Below are 19,529 nucleotides of genomic sequence, written 5' to 3'. Positions count from 1 at the left end.
TCAATATGTTTTGTTTTGATATAAGGCTGATTCAAATTTATAACAGGCTAATTTTCGATTTTCATTCCAACACACCTCGCAACGCGAAGGTATTATTGGCAAAATATTTCTAAAAAGGTATTCCAACTACACTGAGGAAAAATAATTTGAAAACTACAGCTGCAGTAGGTAATACATCAGCTGTAATTGGTAATGTTTGGAAAAATTACCCACAGCAAGTAACGTATTACCTGTGGTGAGTAATTTTGGAAAAAGTTACTCAATGACGGTAATTTTTTAAGAAATTACCTATAACAGCCGTTCTCAATGATTACCTGCTACGGCTAATGTTGGGTTTTTCCAGCAGCTCTGCATATTCAGGAAACGTTTTAAAATTAAAAAACGAAATCTTTCGAGAAAATGGGACAACAAAAATTAAGATAAAACTTTAATACGACTTACTTATTGTCCGCTCATCGAAATTTTTAATAAAAAAAACGCAATTGGCAGGAACTAGTTATTGTAATAGGCTGCAGAAATATGGAAGTCATTCGATCTGCTTCTTCAGTTCAATTTTATTTCGAGGGATTCTTTTGATTTTGACTGACCGAAATCGGTGCTATTTTTTCCTCTACTTTTTTGTATATGGATAGTTAGTTGATTTTCCATAACTGGCTGTTGGTAAGCGGCTAATAATATAAAATAACTTAATCAAATAATTGCATTAGTGAGGTCACAGCCCTGTCAAAGTTCACCGAGGTTCCATCGATTCTGAGATATTTTTCGGATGTCATATTTTCGGCCGTTGATCATCAAACTTTATGATGGTAATATTTGCTTCGAGAGTACTCGACCTCAGATTTCCAACGAGCCCATACACGTCCGTGTCCTCATCATCTCACGGAAATGAAATCCGGACTACGAAACCTCATTTTTCGACTTTTGGTCGCTTACCACCAGCTTTATCAAAAGCGAAAAAGCGTCAATGCATACATGTATTGGTGTAAAATTATACGAAATGTGTATCTTATACAAACTGATGTTGGGACCACATTTCGTCGTACAATTAGAGTAATTATACATAGAGAGGAAATTTGTGCGACGAAATGTGGTCCCAACATCAGTTTGTATAAGATACACATTTCGTGTAATTTTATACCAATACATGTATGCGTTGACGCTTTTTCGGTTTTTGTAGTTCAATTTGCCCTGTTAAATATGAGGGAAAACACACATACCAATAAACATTTCGTATTTTATGTTCGGACCACATATTTTATGTAATTTTGTTCGAAATTTCCTCTCTAGGTATAATTACTCTTAGGTCGTACAAATTTCCTCTCTAGGCATAATTACTCTTATAATTACATAGCATAGTGGGATGAGTCCATCAGAACTTTACGTTTCATGTTGCGTTTTTCCTATGTGGCGGATTCAAATACTATCAACTATATTGTGAGTATTGTAGACCGATTTTAAATCATTCGCGTTAAGGCGGTTCATGTGAAAGTGTCAAAGAAATTTACTCTAGCCCTCTCACGATTTTTTTCGCTTTACATGAACCTCGAGATGAACACAATGGAATGGAAAGTTACTTAGAGGGAAGAAGAAGGCAAGTGTTATTTTATAAGAAGTGAAATGTTTAGTCGAAAGGAAAAAGTAAAAGATTTTGCATGTAACACTAAGCGATACTTTCAACAACAGAAGTAACAGAATCAATAGATTTATGTTGATACACTTTTGCCGTTCATACTTTGGTGATTTTTGGCCTCTTTGCATGAAAAGTTCCCTTCGTTTGGCTGCTCGCAATATTGTCTGAAAATATACCTTCCACAACAGATACGGAAATAACTACTCTGTTCACTTTCGATTCTATTCCAATATCTGGTCAAGTATAGTCTCTGTCTGACTATTCCTGCAAGTTTTTCATAACTCTATGACTGTCAGACTTAGTTTGAGTAAATATCGTAAAATGATTGTGGAAACTTCGTAGCAAGTACTTTCATTAAGGTGAATCTCGCTATATTTTCTAAACATTCTCCTTTGTGCTAACGATGGCCTCGACATATTTTGATGATTCCAACATTCTCCAACAAATACCAAAATTATCATCAACGTAAGTAATTTCGCTGTTTGTGTTACATCTCGATAGATTTTAATTATTCCCATATTCGTCTTGTCTCTTCCTATGCCTTACTGTTATATTGCTCCGCGTAAACTATAGAGCCTGGGATATTCTACTAAATTCCGTTATTGAACATGTACAAATGATAGTTGGAGTTGAAAAAACAAATCCTGATTTCATAAAGATTCTTGTGTCTTATGCGGAGTTAGGCATCTGATTTCTCTATATATTGAGGCTTGTCATTTCACTCTAGATTTTGAACCAGTTAGTTAGTAGCACAAGCAATACCGATTCTATATCCAAGACCGGGAATATTTTCGAGGAAAATATTTTAGGAAGAGACTATTCTAGAGCACCGGGTGCCAATAGTCTCTTTATAATACAATGGCTAATGGCACCAGGTGACAATAGAGTCTTTATTATACTAATGCTAATCGCACCCGGTGCCATTAGCCACAGTATTATAAAGAGACTATTGGCACCCGGTGCCATTAGCCACAGTATTATAAAGAGACTATTGGCACCCGGTGCCATTAGCCACAGTATTATAAAGAGACTATTGGCACCCGGAAAAATTAAAATTTAAATAAAAAATCCGGATATTTTGAAAATTAAACTTGTTTTGTACACAATCCTAAAGAATTCATCTTTTTACTAAATGTAACGTAAAGGTATCGAACAATCCGCCTTTACGTTACATTTCTCAATAGGATACATTCCAAAAGATCGAACAAACTACCTTTACGTTACATTTCGTAAAAGGATGAATTCCTCAGGATCGAGCAATCCGCCTTTACATCAAATTTCGTATAAGGACGAATTCGCTAAGATCGAGCAAACTCCCTTTACGTTATATTTCGTAACAGGATGAATTCCCTAAGATCGAACAAACTCCCTTTACGTTACATTTCGTAAAAGAATGAATTCCTTAGGATCAAAAAATCCACCTTTCCAGAAGGATGAATTCCCTAAGATGAACAAACTCCTTTTACGTTACATTTCGTAAATGGATGAATTCCTCAGGATCGAGCAATCCCGCCTTTACGTTAAATTTCGTATAAGGACGAATTCCCTAAGATCGAGCAAACTCCCTTTACGTTATATTTCGTAAAAGGATGAATTGATTTTTTTTTCATTCACTTCTTTATTTTCAAATAAAATCTTAAGAATCGAACAATCCGCCTTTACCTTACATTTCGTAGAAGAATGAATTCCCTAGTATCGAACAACCCTTCTTTACGTTATATTTCGTAAAAGGACGAATTCCCTATGATCGAACGAACTATGTTACATTTCGTAAAAGGATGAATTCCTCAGGATCGAACAATACGCCTTTACGTTACATTTCGTAAAAAGATGGATTCCCTAGGATTGTGTACAAAACAAGTCTAATTTTCAAAATATCCAGATTTTTTATTTTAATTTTAATTTTTCCGGGCGCCAATAGTCTCTTTATAATACTGTGGCTAATGGCACCGGGTGCGATTAGCATTAGAGACTATTGGCACCCGGTGCCATTAGCCACATTATTATAAAGAGACTATTGGCACTATTGGCATATTCGAATATTTTAATTTTGAATAATTTTCCTGATTCTCTAAGTTTTCCTGAAACCTCCTTTTCTTGAAACCCCCTTTTGAAAAATATTTCAAAAAACAAGGCATCAGAACAGTCGGAGCGTTTGCTGCGACTTAGCCCCGTACGACCCGTAATCCTATTTCGTCCGTAACCATAATACGTCCGTAGCCGTAATACGCCCGGAACCCTAATACGTCTACAACCCTCTAATGCGTCTGTTACCAAAATGCAAGTCAAGTTGGGCATGGTCAAATTTACTGAAAGTGTTCATTTTTAAAATTGCGCATAGCGCAATTACGAAAGCCCGTACGAAGTACCTCTCAAATAAAACCAACAATTTACGATATTATTTTAGAAACCCAAAATTGTTTGCCAACTTTCTATTGGGTATTCAATTATCTCTCAAATGAATCAAAAACTAGCAAAATCGGATGAGATTTACTCGATTTATGTGCAAAAAACACTTAGGGCCGAGTGGCGGCCTTAGTCCAAGGGCCCAAATTTGAAACTTTTTTGCCACGTTATTTTCGGTATTCAATTACCTTCCACAAAAAACTAAATCTAGCAAAATCGGATCAGATTTACTCGATTTATGTGCAAAAAACACTTAGAGCCGAGTAGCGCCCTTAGTCCAAGGGCCCAAATTTGAAACTTTTTTCGACACGTTCTTTTCGGTATTCAATTATCTCTCAAATAAAACAAAATCTAGCAAAATCGGATGAGATTTACTCGATTTATGTGCAAAAAACACTTAGGGCCGAGGAGCGGCCTTAGTCCAAGGGCCCAAATTTGAAACTTTTTTCGACACGTTCTTTTCGGTATTCAGTTACCTTCCATAAAAAACTAAATCTAGCAAAATCGGATGAGATTTACTCGATTTATGTGCAAAAAACACTTAGGGCCGAGTAGCGGCCTTAGTCCAAGGGCCCAAATTTGAAACTTTTTTCGACACGTTCTTTTCGGTATTCAGTTACCTTCCATAAAAAACTAAATCTAGCAAAATCGGATGAGATTTACTCGATTTATGTGCAAAAAACACTTAGGGCCGAGTAGCGGCCTTAGTCCAAGGGCCCAAATTTGAAACTTTTTTCGACACGTTCTTTTCGGTATTCAGTTACCTTCCATAAAAAACTAAATCTAGCAAAATCGGATGAGATTTACTCGATTTATGTGCAAAAAACACTTAGGGCCGAGTAGCGGCCTTAGTCCAAGGGCCCAAATTTGAAACTTTTTTCGACACGTTCTTTTCGGTATTCAGTTACCTTCCATAAAAAACTAAATCTAGCAAAATCGGATGAGATTTACTCGATTTATGTGCAAAAAACACTTAGGGCCGAGTAACGACCTTTGAGCCCTCCCAACAAGCTCGCGTTGCATCTTACCCAAAAACAATGTTCAGCAACTTTGTTCTGCTCGTCAATACCTTTCATTTGATATATCACAAGCAGCTATTGCGTGCGTATTTCGGTAGATATCGTCGAAAGACTGAAAAACACCTATAGGGCCCTAGCTCTGGAGGGGCCGACCCTACCATGCCCATTTTCGAACTTGACCTTACTTTTGTCGATACAAATCGGGGAAAAAAAGAATTTTGAAAAAAGGTTGTGATTTACTCTAGCTAGAGGGGTCACGGACGGACGGACGGACGGACGGACGGACGGACGGACATTTTTAGCCCCGTACGAAGTACTGGGGGCTTATAAGATTAATATGCCGTTTGTAACATGTCGAATTGGAAGCAGCCAGTAAGGGCAAAGCATTTGGTTATGTTCATAGATGACAAATCCGCAATAAAAACAAGGCATCAGAACAGTCGGAGCGTTTGCTGCGACTTAGCCCCGTACAACCCGTAATCCTATTTCGTCCGCAACCATAATACGTCCGTAGCCCTAATAAGCCCGGAACCCTAATACGTCTACAACCCTCTAATGCGTCTGTTACCAAAATGCAAGTCAAGTTGGGAATTGTCGGTCCGTCCGTCCGTCCGTGACCCCTCTAGCTTGAGCAAATCACAACCTTTTTTCAAAATTCTTTTTTTTCCCGATTGGTATCGACAAAAGTAAGGTCAAGTTCGAAAATGGGCATGGTAGGATCGACCCTTCCAGAGCTAGGGCCCTATAGGTGTTTTTCAGTCTTTCGACGATATCTACCGAAATACGCACGTAATAGCTGCTTGTGATATATCAAATGAAAGGTATTGACGAGTAGAACAAAGTTGCTGAACATTGTTTTTGTGTAGGATGCAACGCGAGCTTGTTGGGAGGGCTCAAAGGTCGTTACTCGGCCCTAAGTGTTTTTTCCACATAAATCGAGTAAATCTCATCCGATTTTGCCAGATTTAGTTTTTTATGGAAGGTAATTGAATACCGAAAAGAACGTGGCGAAAAAAGTTTCAAATTTGGGCCCTTGGACTAAGGCCGCTACTCGGCCCTAAGTGTTTTTTGCACATAAATCGAGTAAATCTCATCCGATTTTGCTAGATTTTGTTTTATTTGAGAGATAATTGAATACCGAATAGAATGATGGCAAAAAATGTTTCAAATTTGGGCCCTTGGACTAAGGCCGCTACTCGGCCCTAAGTGTTTTTTGCACATAAATCGATTAAATCTCATCCGATTTTGCTAGATTTTGTTTCATTTGAGAGATAGTTGAATGCCGAATAGAATGATGGCAAAAAAAGTTTCAAATTTGGGCCCTTGGACTAAGGCCGCTACTCGGCCCTAAGTGTTTTTTGCACATAAATCGAGTAAATCTCATCCGATTTTGCTAGTTTTTGTTTCATTTGAGAGATAATTGAATGCCGAATAGAATGATGGCAAAAAAAGTTTCAAATTTGCGCCCTTGGACTAAGGCCGCTACTCGGCCCTAAGTGCTTTTTGCACATAAATCGAGTAAATCTCAACCGATTTTGCTAGTTTTTGTTTTATTTGAGAGGTAATTGAATACCCAATGGAAAGTTGGCAAAAAAATTTGGGTTTATAAAATAATGTCGTAAATTGTTGGTTTTATTTGAGAGGTACTTCGTACGGGCTTTCGTAATTGCGCTATGCGCAATTTTAAAAATGAACACTTTCAGTAAATTTGACCATGCCCAACTTGACTTGCATTTTGGTAACAGACGCATTAGAGGGTTGTAGACGTATTAGGGTTCCGGGCGTATTACGGCTACGGACGTATTATGGTTACGGACGAAATAGGATTACGGATCGTACGGGGCTAAGTCGCAGCAAACGCTCCGACTGTTCTGATGCCTTGTTTTTATTGCGGATTCGTCATCTATGAACATAACCAAATGCTTTGCCCTTACTGTCTGCTTCCAATTCGACGTGTTACAAACGGCATATTAATCTTATAAGCCCCCAGTACTTCGTACGGGGCTAAAAATGTCCGTCCGTCCGTCCGTCCGTCCGTCCGTCCGTCCGTCCGTCCGTGACCCCTCTAGCTAGAGTAAATCACAACCTTTTTTCAAAATTCTTTTTTTCCCCGATTGGTATCGACAAAAGTAAGGTCAAGTTCGAAAATGGGCATGGTAGGGCCGGCCCTTCCAGAGCTAGGGCCCTATAGGTGTTTTTCAGTCTTTCGCCTATATCTACCGAAATACGCTCGCAATACCTGCTTGTGATATATCAAATGAAAGGTATTGACGAGTAGAACAAAGTTGCTGAACATTGTTTTTGGGTAAGATGCAATGTGGGCTTGTTGGGATGGCTCAAAGGTCGTTACTCGGCCCTAAGTGTTTTTTGCACATAAATCGAGTAAATCTCATCCGATTTTGCTAGATTTAGTTTTTTATGAAAGGTAATTGAATACCGAAAAGAACGTGGGGAAAAAAGTTTCAAATTCGGGCCCTTGGACTAAGGTCGCTACTCGGCCCTAAGTCGTTTTTGCACATAAATCGAATAAATCTCATCCGATTTTGCTAGTTTTTGTTTCATTTGAGAGATAATTGAATGCCGAATAGAATGATGGCGAAAAAAGTTTCAAATTTGGGCCCTTGGACTAAGGCCGCTACTCGGCCCTAAGTGTTTTTTGCACATAAATCGAGTAAATCTCATCCGATTTTGCTAGATTTAGTTTTTTATGGAAGGTAATTGAACACTGAAAAGAACGTGGCGAAAAAAGTTTCAAATTTGGGCCCTTGGACTAAGGCCGCTACTCGGCCCTAAGTGTTTTTTGCACATAAATCGAGTAAATCTCATCCGATTTTGCTAGTTTTTGTTTCATTTGAGAGGTAATTGAATACCCAATGGAAAGTTGGCAAAAAATTTTGGGTTTCTAAAATAATGTCGTAAATTGTTGGTTTTATTTAAAAGGTACTTCGTACGGGCTTTCGTAATTGCGCTATGCGCAATTTTAAAAATGAACACTTTCAGTAAATTTGACAATGCCCAACTTGACTTGCATTTTGGTAACAGACGGATTAGAGGGTTGTAGACGTATTAGGGTTCCGGGCTTATTAGGGCTACGGACGTATTATGGTTGCGGACGAAATAGGATTACGGGTTGTACGGGGCTAAGTCGCAGCAAACGCTCCGACTGTTCTGATGCCTTGTTTTTATTGCGGATTCGTCATCTATGAACACAACCAAATGCTTTGCCCTTACTGTCTGCTTCCAATTCGACGTGTTACAAACGGCATATTAATCTTATAAGCCCCCAGTACTTCGTACGGGGCTAAAAATTCAAGAAGGTCCGGAAAGTTCTCAATAGGCAGTATTGAGTATATCGATGCGATATATATTCGTAAATAGAAAATGCCAATTGATTGTTTGTGTTTCTTAAAATTCAAATTTTTAATGCTATTTTGAATGAAAAATATAAAATAAATAAATGCATTACCTATGTATAACACATTTAACTAAAATGTAAAACGAAAAATTCAGAAAAAAAGAGAAAGATTCATCTGATCACACAAGTTAGACAAAGTTTAGACGATCCCATACATTCGTCGTGGCAGAATGCTCCACATTGCTGACAAATAACCATCGGATTCAATGCACACGCACAATTTGGTGGTGTATTTTCGCCGGAATAGTGTTGGTACGACGAATCCATACTTAAGTCACCGTAGACAAAACCTGAAGTAGAATATGACAAAATGTTAATGGATGGATGTAATAGAACAAGAGCACGAGAGATTTCAATAATCCTTTCAGGACATTATGATATACAAAGAATTTAAGTTGGTAAAGCACGCTCTAATCTATTTACGAGTTTAGACGCAAACTGAGAAGCATTAAATGACCGAAAGCAACTATCCTGCAAGACCTTCCCTGGAGCTACTTCTTCCATCGAATTTTACTTAATTTTCCATTTAAAACCCCCCGTAATTTCAAATTAACTGACCTTGATTGGGCACTTTTCTGGTCATCGATTGAGTGCCATTGTTTGATTCAACGATGTGCTGCACTTCTTGCATAGACTCATTTTGCGGATCAACGTCGACGGATGCCGGACGACCACGACTGCTCATTTGTGTATGTGATGTGGTTATTGTTTGCTTTAGGACGGACGAAAAATAAGTTTTAGGTTGAACCGGCGGAGGATTAATGGAAATTGTTACCTGATTTTGTGCTGGTGGTGCACTGGACGCTCTTGGAGCAGGATTTTCACCAGGCACTGCCCGTTGAACCAGAATGTATTGTCCGGATGGATGGCTTGTTGTAATTTGTTGAGAATCGGACTGGTAATTTTGAGGATGCATTCCAGATGGTAGCACGGCCATTGATACAGGGATACCTTTGAAGGTTAAAATTTACGATGATAAACGTCACTTTACCATCATTCGATCGAGTTGAACAGATACCTTGATTTGTTGTAAATACATGCCGTACCAGAACAGGCGATGGTTGACGTTGAACGAATCCTTTCTTTGAAAATGCAACGCGCGGTTGTCCGTTCATCTGAATTATGAAAAATGTTGATTCGAAAAACAAATCGCTGAAATTGATAAGACAAAACAACGAACCGTTTTATTGCCAGTGTTGCTGCTGTTCTCATCCTTTTTGACGTTCGATCCAAACAATGCCGGTGGCGGTTTCAGGTGTGCCTTTAATTGGTGTCGATTGGGACTGTTTTGGATAACAGCCTGACAAATTTGATAGCTTCGCTCCAAATTCACTGCACCGGGCGGTGGTCTGTTGCTGCTTGTTCGTCCTCGTCCACCTTTCACTGGTATTTTCTGGCGAATTTGCTGTGTATTCGGTACAGCTCGTAGAGGCTGTGTCGTCGCCAATGACAAATATGGGACGGCACTCGAACTGGCTACTACAGCCGTTGTTCGTTGCGGTTGCACCACTTGATTCATTGAAATGCGTTGGAAATTATTGCTGTAGCTATTTGGAGTGGGCAATGACTTCTGTTGGGGATTATTTACGGAACCCAAGTACGTAGTCTGTTGACTGTTCGTTGTCTGTTGTCCTGTTAAATTCGATACTGTTACCAACGACGGTAGGCAAACTATTGTCGTTGGCGGAATGACAGTTGGAATACACTTCGACGATGTCGATTTCAGCTGATCGTCATTACTCTGGTCACTATCACATGAATTGTTTGAATTATTGCTTGCCACCGTACTCGATACTTCGGCTTCTGGCGTTAGGGTTACCTCGAGCTCCAGCTTCACCTGTGAATGAACGAAAAATTATTGTTTAAAGTTCTTCTTTTGCATGTTCGTATTGTTCAACCGATTCGAATCCGATAGACCGACAAGATTAATTCAACTGCTCAAGTCTGTCAGATGCAAAATCTACTGGTCATGAAACCATGAAATTCAAATAGAATACTTTTGACTCGCCTGAGAAGCTGTTGAATATATGGGATGTTGCGTAGGTTGTTTCGTATTCGCTTGCATTGGTTTGCAGTCGCTGTACGAATCAGACGATTCAATATTATCCTGGCAAATGTTCTCCATTTTTACGGCAAATGGCCAATCCGAGACCACTTGATAGGTGCTCTCTTTCAGACGAACTTCCAATGTCTCCTGCATGGGTATCACCTGAAAAGAGTCATTGATGAGACGCTGAATGGCTGGAGATTGTTGTGGATTCCTTACTTCCGTATTTGTGGTTGGAGCCACCACAGTCATTCCCACATTGCCAGGCACGGTATCAAATGCTGTAAGCAAAATTGGAAATTTTCGGTTTCGATTGCAAGATTGAAATTATTTGGAACCTACCTCTAGCCATTGCCACAGCAAACAGTTCGTCGTTTCTATTTAATTTGCTGTCGACAGGCAAACTGTTTGAACCTGAAAACGTCATCTGTTATTGTACATAGACCAGATTGATGAATTGTTTCCATTTACCTCCACTATCCGCACTGATTTCACCCGATTCCAGAACATAATTCTCAGCATCTGTAAACTTCTGTTCGATGGGATCGTCTTCCATCGGATCTAAGTTCTGAATGGTCGGTTCCAGTTCTTCGACGGCTGTATCGGCACTATTTTCCCCGCTACAGTCAACCAATGGCGCATTACTATCACTGCTATCGTCGCACGGCACATTCACCTCGCCAATAATATCGTCAATTTCTTCGATTTGCATCGATGACACCAATTCGCATTGTTCGCGCTGCAATGTTAGCAAATTTGGCTGCAATTGCAATACTCCTTCGAAGTTTTGTATCTTATAAATGCTGTCCAGCTTATCGTCGTTGGTACAAAATGAAGACAGATTGTCCGACGCTATGCTACTTGTGTTAAACTTGTTGGTCACATGCTCCAAATTTATGTCGTGAATATCGTCAATGCCGATTGGATATTCTACTTTGATACTTTCACTGTCAATGAAGTTCACATTGTCGGCCAAATTCTGTTCAGCGATGTCAGCACTTTCGATTTTCATTGGTTCCGAATGCGATGGCGTTGAACTCGGTGCCTCATCACTTTTTTGGAACTCTTCCAACTTGATGTCAATGTCATCGGCACTAACATCAAACACCGATTCACATTCTTTTGTTGCAGGTAAATGTGCAACGTCAGGCATTACTTCACCCTCAATCTCATTCACTTTACAATCCACGGTGTCGTGCACATTGTTGTACTTTGAAACTTTGCCGTTTCCATTTTCCGGGCTAACTGATCGTTTTGGTGCTCGTTTGCATTGTTGTTCGGCGGGGATCGGTAGGACTTCGGGATGGATATTCTGCGGCGAACGCTTTTCGACAAGCTCCGATGACTGTTGAGGTTCACTCGTTTTTTTCTTCGTGGGCGTTTTTACTAGGTCCGTTGGAGAGGATAATGATGAACATGCACCTGCATCAACAACGACTGTCTCATTAATTTCAGTTGTTGTTATGACTTCCTCGACGGGTTTGGGCTGGGATTTTGTACGTATTGGTAGTAGGTCCGGAACGGGATTTGATACCTAAAACAAAACGTGAAAGAGTTAGTTTTGCTGGGAATAAAGAGCAGAGAGTTAGCATCAAACCTTTGTAGGACTTTCGATGTTTTGAACAGCAGCTGACGATCGTGTTACAGCACCGACAGTTCTTGTTCGTCGCTGTGCCAGACTATTCGGTGATAAACTTTTGTTTGCTTGCGTCGTCGAGCTACTCGTGACCGGATCGACGGTGGTATTTTTAAAATTCGCTGAAGTTTTAAGTGGTTGGCGATTTGCTTGTGATTGTCCTCGCTCACCCCATATCGGTTCAAAATGCTTCAATTTCCATGGATCTAATTTACTTTTCTCCTTTTCCGCTTCTGTCTTCAGTTTCAACTGGTTTTCCGGTATAAATTCACCTTAACAAAAAGATGGGAGAGAATTCCATTAGCAAAACGCACATCATCGCAAAAATTTATTTGATTTTTACCTTCCGACAGTCGTTCACACCATTCTAAGCAAGCACGGGCGAAAAATTCATTATTTAAGCTCGAAGAGTTCAGTCTTATGCTTGGTGAGTCCGGACCAATTGGTGGCCGATCGACGGTGGGAAGCAGCTGCACCAATTTGTATTGGTAAAGCGGAGGCAACAGCGAAAATGTATGCTTGTTCAGTAATGCACGCAGATTGGTTCGAAAATTAGTAACTAAAATCGAGTCAGGAGTTTCCAGATCGATGCACCCTTCACGTATTTGTTCAACTTGCGCCGCCGTCGACATTTTTTTATTGCTACGACGATGAGGCTTTATACTGAAACCAGGTATCGATGCTAACACTTCACGCATTGTGGATGCTGGTGATGCGGTGGACGTCACCGCTACATTCGTACTGGGACTGGACTGTGTCGTACGGGCTAATGATTTTCGCAAACTGTGATTGTGTTTGATTTGTGGTTTTGGTGGTGACGTTGTTTCTATTTTAAGATTTGTTGCCGGTATGAAAACATTGTCCGTGCTCGATAATATTATCTGTGCATTCAGTGCATTCTCGCCATAACTGCAACTTTCGTCAGAGAGAGACTCGCAATTCTCCAAATTTCCCAGAGGATCCACCTCGGGAGTGCAGTTCGGTACCACATCGCACTCCATTTTAGCTTTTTTCTGGCTGAAAGAGAAAGAAGGAAATTGCGGTCATTAGGATGTGTTTTTACCGGTCCAAGCCTATCAAAAATAGCAAAGGCGAAGAGGTAACCAGTTGCTTGTCCTAAATTGTTTATTCTCATCCCACTTTGTGGGATTGGGGAAATCAATTTAGCAGAAAAAATTCACATGGAATCATCGCATAAATGATTACCTTAGGGTAATCGTAGACCCAAGTATAAAATAGAGCTCCTAGTCAGAGGTATCTCTAATAGTAGGTTCGAATTACAATGTTACTTGCTATTTTGTTAGCCTACCGTTGAGCCTGCTACAACTTAAAGTGATTCAATGAAATGAAGTTGACTCAACACCTTAAACTCCAATTGTACGAACATGCAAATATTGATAATCTTACAGGGAAAATTGAATTTATCGGCCAACAAGACTCATCTCTACATTCTGGGACCTGATTAATCACAATGTTAAAAAAGATATAATCAACAACCAAATATACTTCACTGTACTTCGTACGAGACTAAAATCATTCAACTTCCTTTCTATATTTATATGTAGATATACATTGCACATATCTATTCAGAGTTGTGTGTTGTACCTAGTTGTATCTGATTAACTGATATATTAGAAAATTGTTCGTACTGGGAAAGCTCTTCACTTGTGTTGAATTGAAAGGAAAACATTTCGTAATGGAAAATTCTGAATGAATCTTCACAATTAAATTGCCATTCGAGTGAGTCGAGTCAAACAATGGAATACCAACACTATGTAGGTACTTACATAATTTGCAGCTAAATGCAGGAGAAATGTCATTTCACGCAATGCTGACACAAAAGGTTGATTTCATTATTTACAGTATCGTAATGATTATAAATGCAGCTACAGAATACAAAATCGTTCACAACAAATACGATAAAACCGATTGCACGTAAATTTTGCGTTGAATCTAGATTTCCTTAACGAGAATTGTGTGTAAATAAAAAAATTTTCATGACGCCGTCAAACATTGAACACAAAAAATCTATTTCAGAATTGCGTAAACTAAGTGTATTGCCATGTATTTTCCAGCACATTCAAAACAAATTAATGAATTTTATTATTGTACATTCGGTTGCATGTAAATCCATTGAGAACAAATTGATTTGAAAGTCTTTTTGTGTTAAAATTGTGTCTGAGTTTATTTCATAAACAACACAACACTGTTCATTGTTAAAAACTAATTTTTCAAGTGCGACATTTTTGTACAAGGCGAGGGTGGCGAAGTGTAATCAATCGACATTTCGGAGAACCGGCATCAGGTGGCGTTGTAGAGGGCGCAATATTTCAAAAATTCACACAGAAAGTTGATTTTACATTAATAGTTCGTTACACACTTGATCACGTATGTGAGTCGTGATAGCTTTGTTCTGTATAAATGAAAACACTAATCTATGGATGAAATTTGACAATTCATATGGCCTTGAACAACTTCGACCTAGTCTGAAAGAACCTACATTGAGTGTCAATTCCTCCGAGATCGGACATCTTTTAGGTCCTAGTTTTTGACAACGGTGTACTGAAACGTTTTCTGAGGTAGCAGAATTGTTGGTAGATTTCGGAAACACAAAACTCCCACGATGTCATTGCCGTATCGGTATTTACCGGTATTTACTACACGTCTCTTACAAGTTCTAGAGTTGTAATGGATTTCATGTTTTGGAGTTTGTGTGTTAAATTATTTAAATAACAACTAGGGAGAAAAAGTTAAAAAGTCACATCTACGTGTGACTATTGATCTCGGCTGCGCCTCGGATCAATAAAACTCACATGAAACTCGTCTTTTTACCTTAGTTAGGGGCCAATCACAAATTACGCACGTACCAAATTCGAAATTTCAGGCCCCCTCCCCCCTTGCACGCGAAAATGTATGGAAAAAATTTCAAAAATGTATGAAGCGTACGCTTTTGTCAAACCCCCCCTCCTCCCTTAAGAGCGTGCGTAATTTGTGAATGGCCCCTTATGTAAATAACTATTCCGTTGTTTAAGTATGAAGCTTGAAAAGTGGATCGAACTTTCTGAAGCAACCGAGTCAACTGAATATCGCCGACCGAAGAAAAGTCTGTTCTTTGATAATTTAGTTCATTTAGCGCAAAAAAATGAAGATTTACATATGATTTTTAACGTTTCTGCGTGATTTACTTCTTGGATGTTTCTCTTCCTACCGGACATTTATCGGTCCAATGCAATCCAATAGTATCGCATATAACACATCTTGCTTCTTGAAGTGAATGTGCGAACGAGCACAAATACGCTCTCTTGGCAAACTTGCAATTACTGTGATAGCATAGTTTCGTCTTGTAGTTATAGCGTTTCGGCGGCGTTGTTTCAATTTTAAAATATTCCTTCTCTTCGTCGGAATGAACGTGAGAACATTTTGCACCGTTAGAACATCGAAAACCAAAGGCGCAGTTTGAAGAAAATTTCTGACTGCTTCTTCTGGTTTTTCGCGCAACCGTTGTGAAATTCTCATCTACCGGATAGTCGGGATGTCCAACAGGAAACTCGTCATCGCTCGGAAAATTCTGATCATCCGCCTCGCAGCCCAGATCGGCATTTGCTTGGATGAATTGAACATACGTCATGAATTCAATATTCTTCAGTGATGGAAATCCGTTCTGTATTTTCTCGCGTAATCGATCACACTTATTCCAGACGTCTTTTGTGAAGTCGTACATCGTGCATTCGTTTCGTTTCTGGGCACAAGCGACCACAAGTATAATTATCGAATCGTTGAGTCGTATCATCATTGGCAATCGAAATATTTCCGAGGACCATCGAACAATGGAATTCGAGAAAGTTTCCAGTGATTTCGGTTTTGACGTGTCAAGTCCATTGTAACTGTAAATAATTGGAGTTATGGTAATGTGGATTCATCAATTCATCGAAGGGTTTTTGCATAGAGTATAACTCTATGGGTTTTTGAGATTCATTCAGAAAGTATTGGTGATTTCTACGCCTACACCACATCTCAATGCATAGTATGCCAAAGCAAATGATTTACGAAAAAAAAAATCTCAAACGATTCACCATTGAATATAAAATTAAGTCTTACCGTATAACGAGGGATCGATCTCGCGGTATTCTTCCACGATGTTCCACAGCAAAAAACGACACTTTTTCGAAACATTCATCGTTATCGATGAAAAATGTTTGGATATGTCTGTCCTGAACAAACTCGTTACATATGGCTTTCTTGAACGACCAAATTTCGATGTTCCATTTGTATTGTTTCGCCTTGCGTATGGTGCTGGACATATCTTTGTCGCCACTGAAAATCAACACCGCTGAATCTGTATGGCTTGCATATTTCTTGTACGTTATAATGTCTTCGACAGCGTCTGCCGTTAAATTTGTATCAATCTCTTTCTCTCTATCATTCCAAGACGATCTTGCTGAGACACTGACTTCGATATGCTTTTTTCGTATGGCGTCCCAAACTGAGTCCAGAGCTGGTGGCTCCGAGCCATACAATCGGGCCTGCAGAACGAAGCGACCTTTCCGCGCAATGCCGAATAATTTGCCAATTTCAATTCTACAACGAGGATCTTGAGGTACAAGAAAATTTTTCTTCATAGCCGAACATTCCTGAGCGTTTATGAATATGTTCGAATTATCCATGTAAACTAACACTTTTCCTTTGTCGTTGTCTTCCATTTTATTAGGATAAACACAAGTTGTGAAATAATAATAATAATAATACGTGATGTCACTTTCTCAGTTCGATCAGAAGTGTCAGTAGTAACATACTGAGTGTACTAAGTCATATTATGCAGTGTATCATACACGAGCAAGTGTACTCGTACTCTTTCGTTATCTTCCGATCATCGCGTTTTCTTTTGGTCTTTTTATTTGTTCATCTCTTTGAGGGCACTTGAAACGACTACAAGAATTAAAAATGATGTTACAACTTGAAACATTATGTAATATTTCATTCAAGAAACAATATAATAGTTACAACAATCGACTTGAGGGATATTAGGGGTGATACTGTTTTGTGGACATAGAAAAAGTGTGGACGCAGATTCAGGGGGTTGAATTTTTTTTGTGATTTTGTGGGTTCTATCACGACAGAGTAAAGATAACCAGGCAGGAGCGCTGATTTGACTAGGGACCTGAATGATCTAGTAGCCCTGTATTTTTTGCGAATAAAATTTTTCAATATATGTCAGTGTTCATTTGAGTTCATTTTCATACAGTGTATTAGGTCCCTTATCTGACGTTTCGAAAATGAACCGCTCCTGCCTGGTTTATTTTACTCTGCCGTGGTTCTATCAAACTGATACAACTTTGGATTTATTTGACCTCCACTGTATCTGTCTGAAATCTGAATAGGCCTCATACAATCAGTGAATTTATAAGACTCTTTATCTCTACAAAAGCTTTGATGAACTTTTATTATCTTGATTAAAATGATTTTAGGATATAAATAACCGAATATACAAATACAGTCTCTAAGACGGTGCACAATTAACTAGACTAATTGTGCATGCATCTTAGACGATGCACAATTAACTAGACTAATTGTGCATGTCTCTAAGATGATGTACAATTAACTAGACTAATTGTGCATGTCTTAAGGACGATGCACAATTAACTAGACTAATTGTGAATGTCTCAAAGACGATGCACAATTAACTAGACTAATTGTGCATGTCTCTAAGATGATGTACAATTAACTAGACTAATTGTGCATGTCTTAAGGACGATGCATAATTAACTAGACTGATTGTGAATGTCTCTAAGACGATGCACAATTAACTAGACTAACTGTGCATGTCTCTAAGACGGTGCATAATTAACTAGACTAATTGTGCATGCATCTTAGACGATGCACAATTAACTAGACTAATTGTGCATGTCTCTAAGACGATGCACATCCAACTAGACTAATTGTGCATGTCTTAAGGACGATGCACAATTAACTAGACTAATTGTGCATGTCTCTAAGATGATGTACAATTAACTAGACTAATTGTGCATGTCTTAAGGACGATGCATAATTAACTAGACTAATTGTGAATGTCTCTAAGACGGTGCACAATTAACTAGACTAATTGTGTATGCATCTTAGACGATGCACAATTAACTAGACTAATTGTGCATGTCTCTAAGACGATGCACAACCAACTAGACTAATTGTGCATGTCTTAAGGACGATGCACAATTAACAGGACTAATTGTGAATGTCTCAAGGACGATGCACAATTAACTAGACTAATTGTGCATGTCTCTAAGATGATGTACAATTAACTAGACTAATTGTGCATGTCTCTAAGACGATGCACAACCAACTAGACTAATTGTGCATGTCTTAAGGACGATGCACAATTAACAGGACTAATTGTGAATGTCTCAAGGACGATGCACAATTAACTAGACTAATTGTGCATGTCTCTAAGATGATGTACAATTAACTAGACTAATTGTGCATGTCTTAAGGACGATGCATAATTAACTAGACTAATTGTGAATGTCTCTAAGACGGTGCACAATTAACTAGACTAATTGTGTATGCATCTTAGACGATGCACAATTAACTAGACTAATTGTGCATGTCTCTAAGACGATGCACAACCAACTAGACTAATTGTGCATGTCTTAAGGACGATGCACAATTAACAGGACTAATTGTGAATGTCTCAAGGACGATGCACAATTAACTAGACTAATTGTGCATGTCTCTAAGATGATGTACAATTAACTAGACTAATTGTGCATGTCTCTAAGACGATGCACAATCGGCTAGACTAATTGTGCATGTCTCTAATACGATGCACAATTAACTAGACTAATTGTGCATGTCTCTAAGACGATGCACAATCAACTAGACTAATTGTGCATGTCTCTAAGACGATGCACAATTAACTAGACTAATTGTGCATGTCTCTAGGACAATGCACAAATAACTACACTAATTGTGCATACATCTTAGGCGATGCACTATTACCTAATTGTGCATGTCTCTCAGACGATACACAATTAACTAGACTAATTAAGCATGACTTCTGCTGGGTGATAGCTGGGTGATAATGCCTGGGCGGTAATTCCCCGGGTGATAATTCCTATTGATCTGGGTGATAATTCCTGGGTGTTAATTCCCGGGTGATAATTCCCAATTCAGTTGCTAATAATTTTTAAGCTACAAACTGCTGGGAAATCATTCTTACATAGCTGGGTGATAATGCCTGGGTGTTAATTCACCGGGTGATAATGCCTGGGTGTTAATTCACCGGGTGATAATGCCTGGGTGTTAATTCACCGGGTGATAATGCCTGGGTGTTAATTCACCGGGTGATAATTCCTATTGATCTGGGTGATAATGCCTGGGCG

At 39.0% G+C, this 19,529-nt stretch overlaps 2 protein-coding genes across 2 annotated transcripts; both read right to left on the bottom strand.

Moving 5' to 3' along the window:
• Window positions 1-8,450: 8,450 nt before the first annotated feature.
• LOC119071682 (polycomb protein Asx) lies at window positions 8,451-14,405 on the bottom strand. Its single transcript, XM_037176663.1, has 12 exons — window positions 13,941-14,405; window positions 12,497-13,170; window positions 12,115-12,425; window positions 10,989-12,051; window positions 10,860-10,931; window positions 10,737-10,798; window positions 10,479-10,679; window positions 9,651-10,307; window positions 9,489-9,585; window positions 9,246-9,421; window positions 9,029-9,182; window positions 8,451-8,760 (listed from the first exon to the last, which is right to left on the bottom strand). Exons 2-12 carry the CDS (start codon window positions 13,152-13,154, stop codon window positions 8,582-8,584), a joined length of 3,630 nt encoding a protein of 1,209 aa, XP_037032558.1. The 5' UTR covers window positions 13,155-13,170; window positions 13,941-14,405; the 3' UTR covers window positions 8,451-8,581.
• An 854-nt stretch (window positions 14,406-15,259) lies between these two features.
• Window positions 15,260-17,033, bottom strand: LOC119071681. Its single transcript, XM_037176662.1, has 2 exons — window positions 16,252-17,033; window positions 15,260-16,037 (listed from the first exon to the last, which is right to left on the bottom strand). Exons 1-2 carry the CDS (start codon window positions 16,851-16,853, stop codon window positions 15,335-15,337), a joined length of 1,305 nt encoding a protein of 434 aa, XP_037032557.1. The 5' UTR covers window positions 16,854-17,033; the 3' UTR covers window positions 15,260-15,334.
• Window positions 17,034-19,529: the final 2,496 nt, after the last annotated feature.

The sequence above is a fragment of the Bradysia coprophila genome (assembly GCF_014529535.1).
Source record: "Bradysia coprophila strain Holo2 chromosome IV unlocalized genomic scaffold, BU_Bcop_v1 contig_5, whole genome shotgun sequence".
NCBI classification, from domain to species: domain Eukaryota; kingdom Metazoa; phylum Arthropoda; class Insecta; order Diptera; family Sciaridae; genus Bradysia; species Bradysia coprophila.
This window is presented reverse-complemented; position numbering and strand designations above follow the sequence as displayed.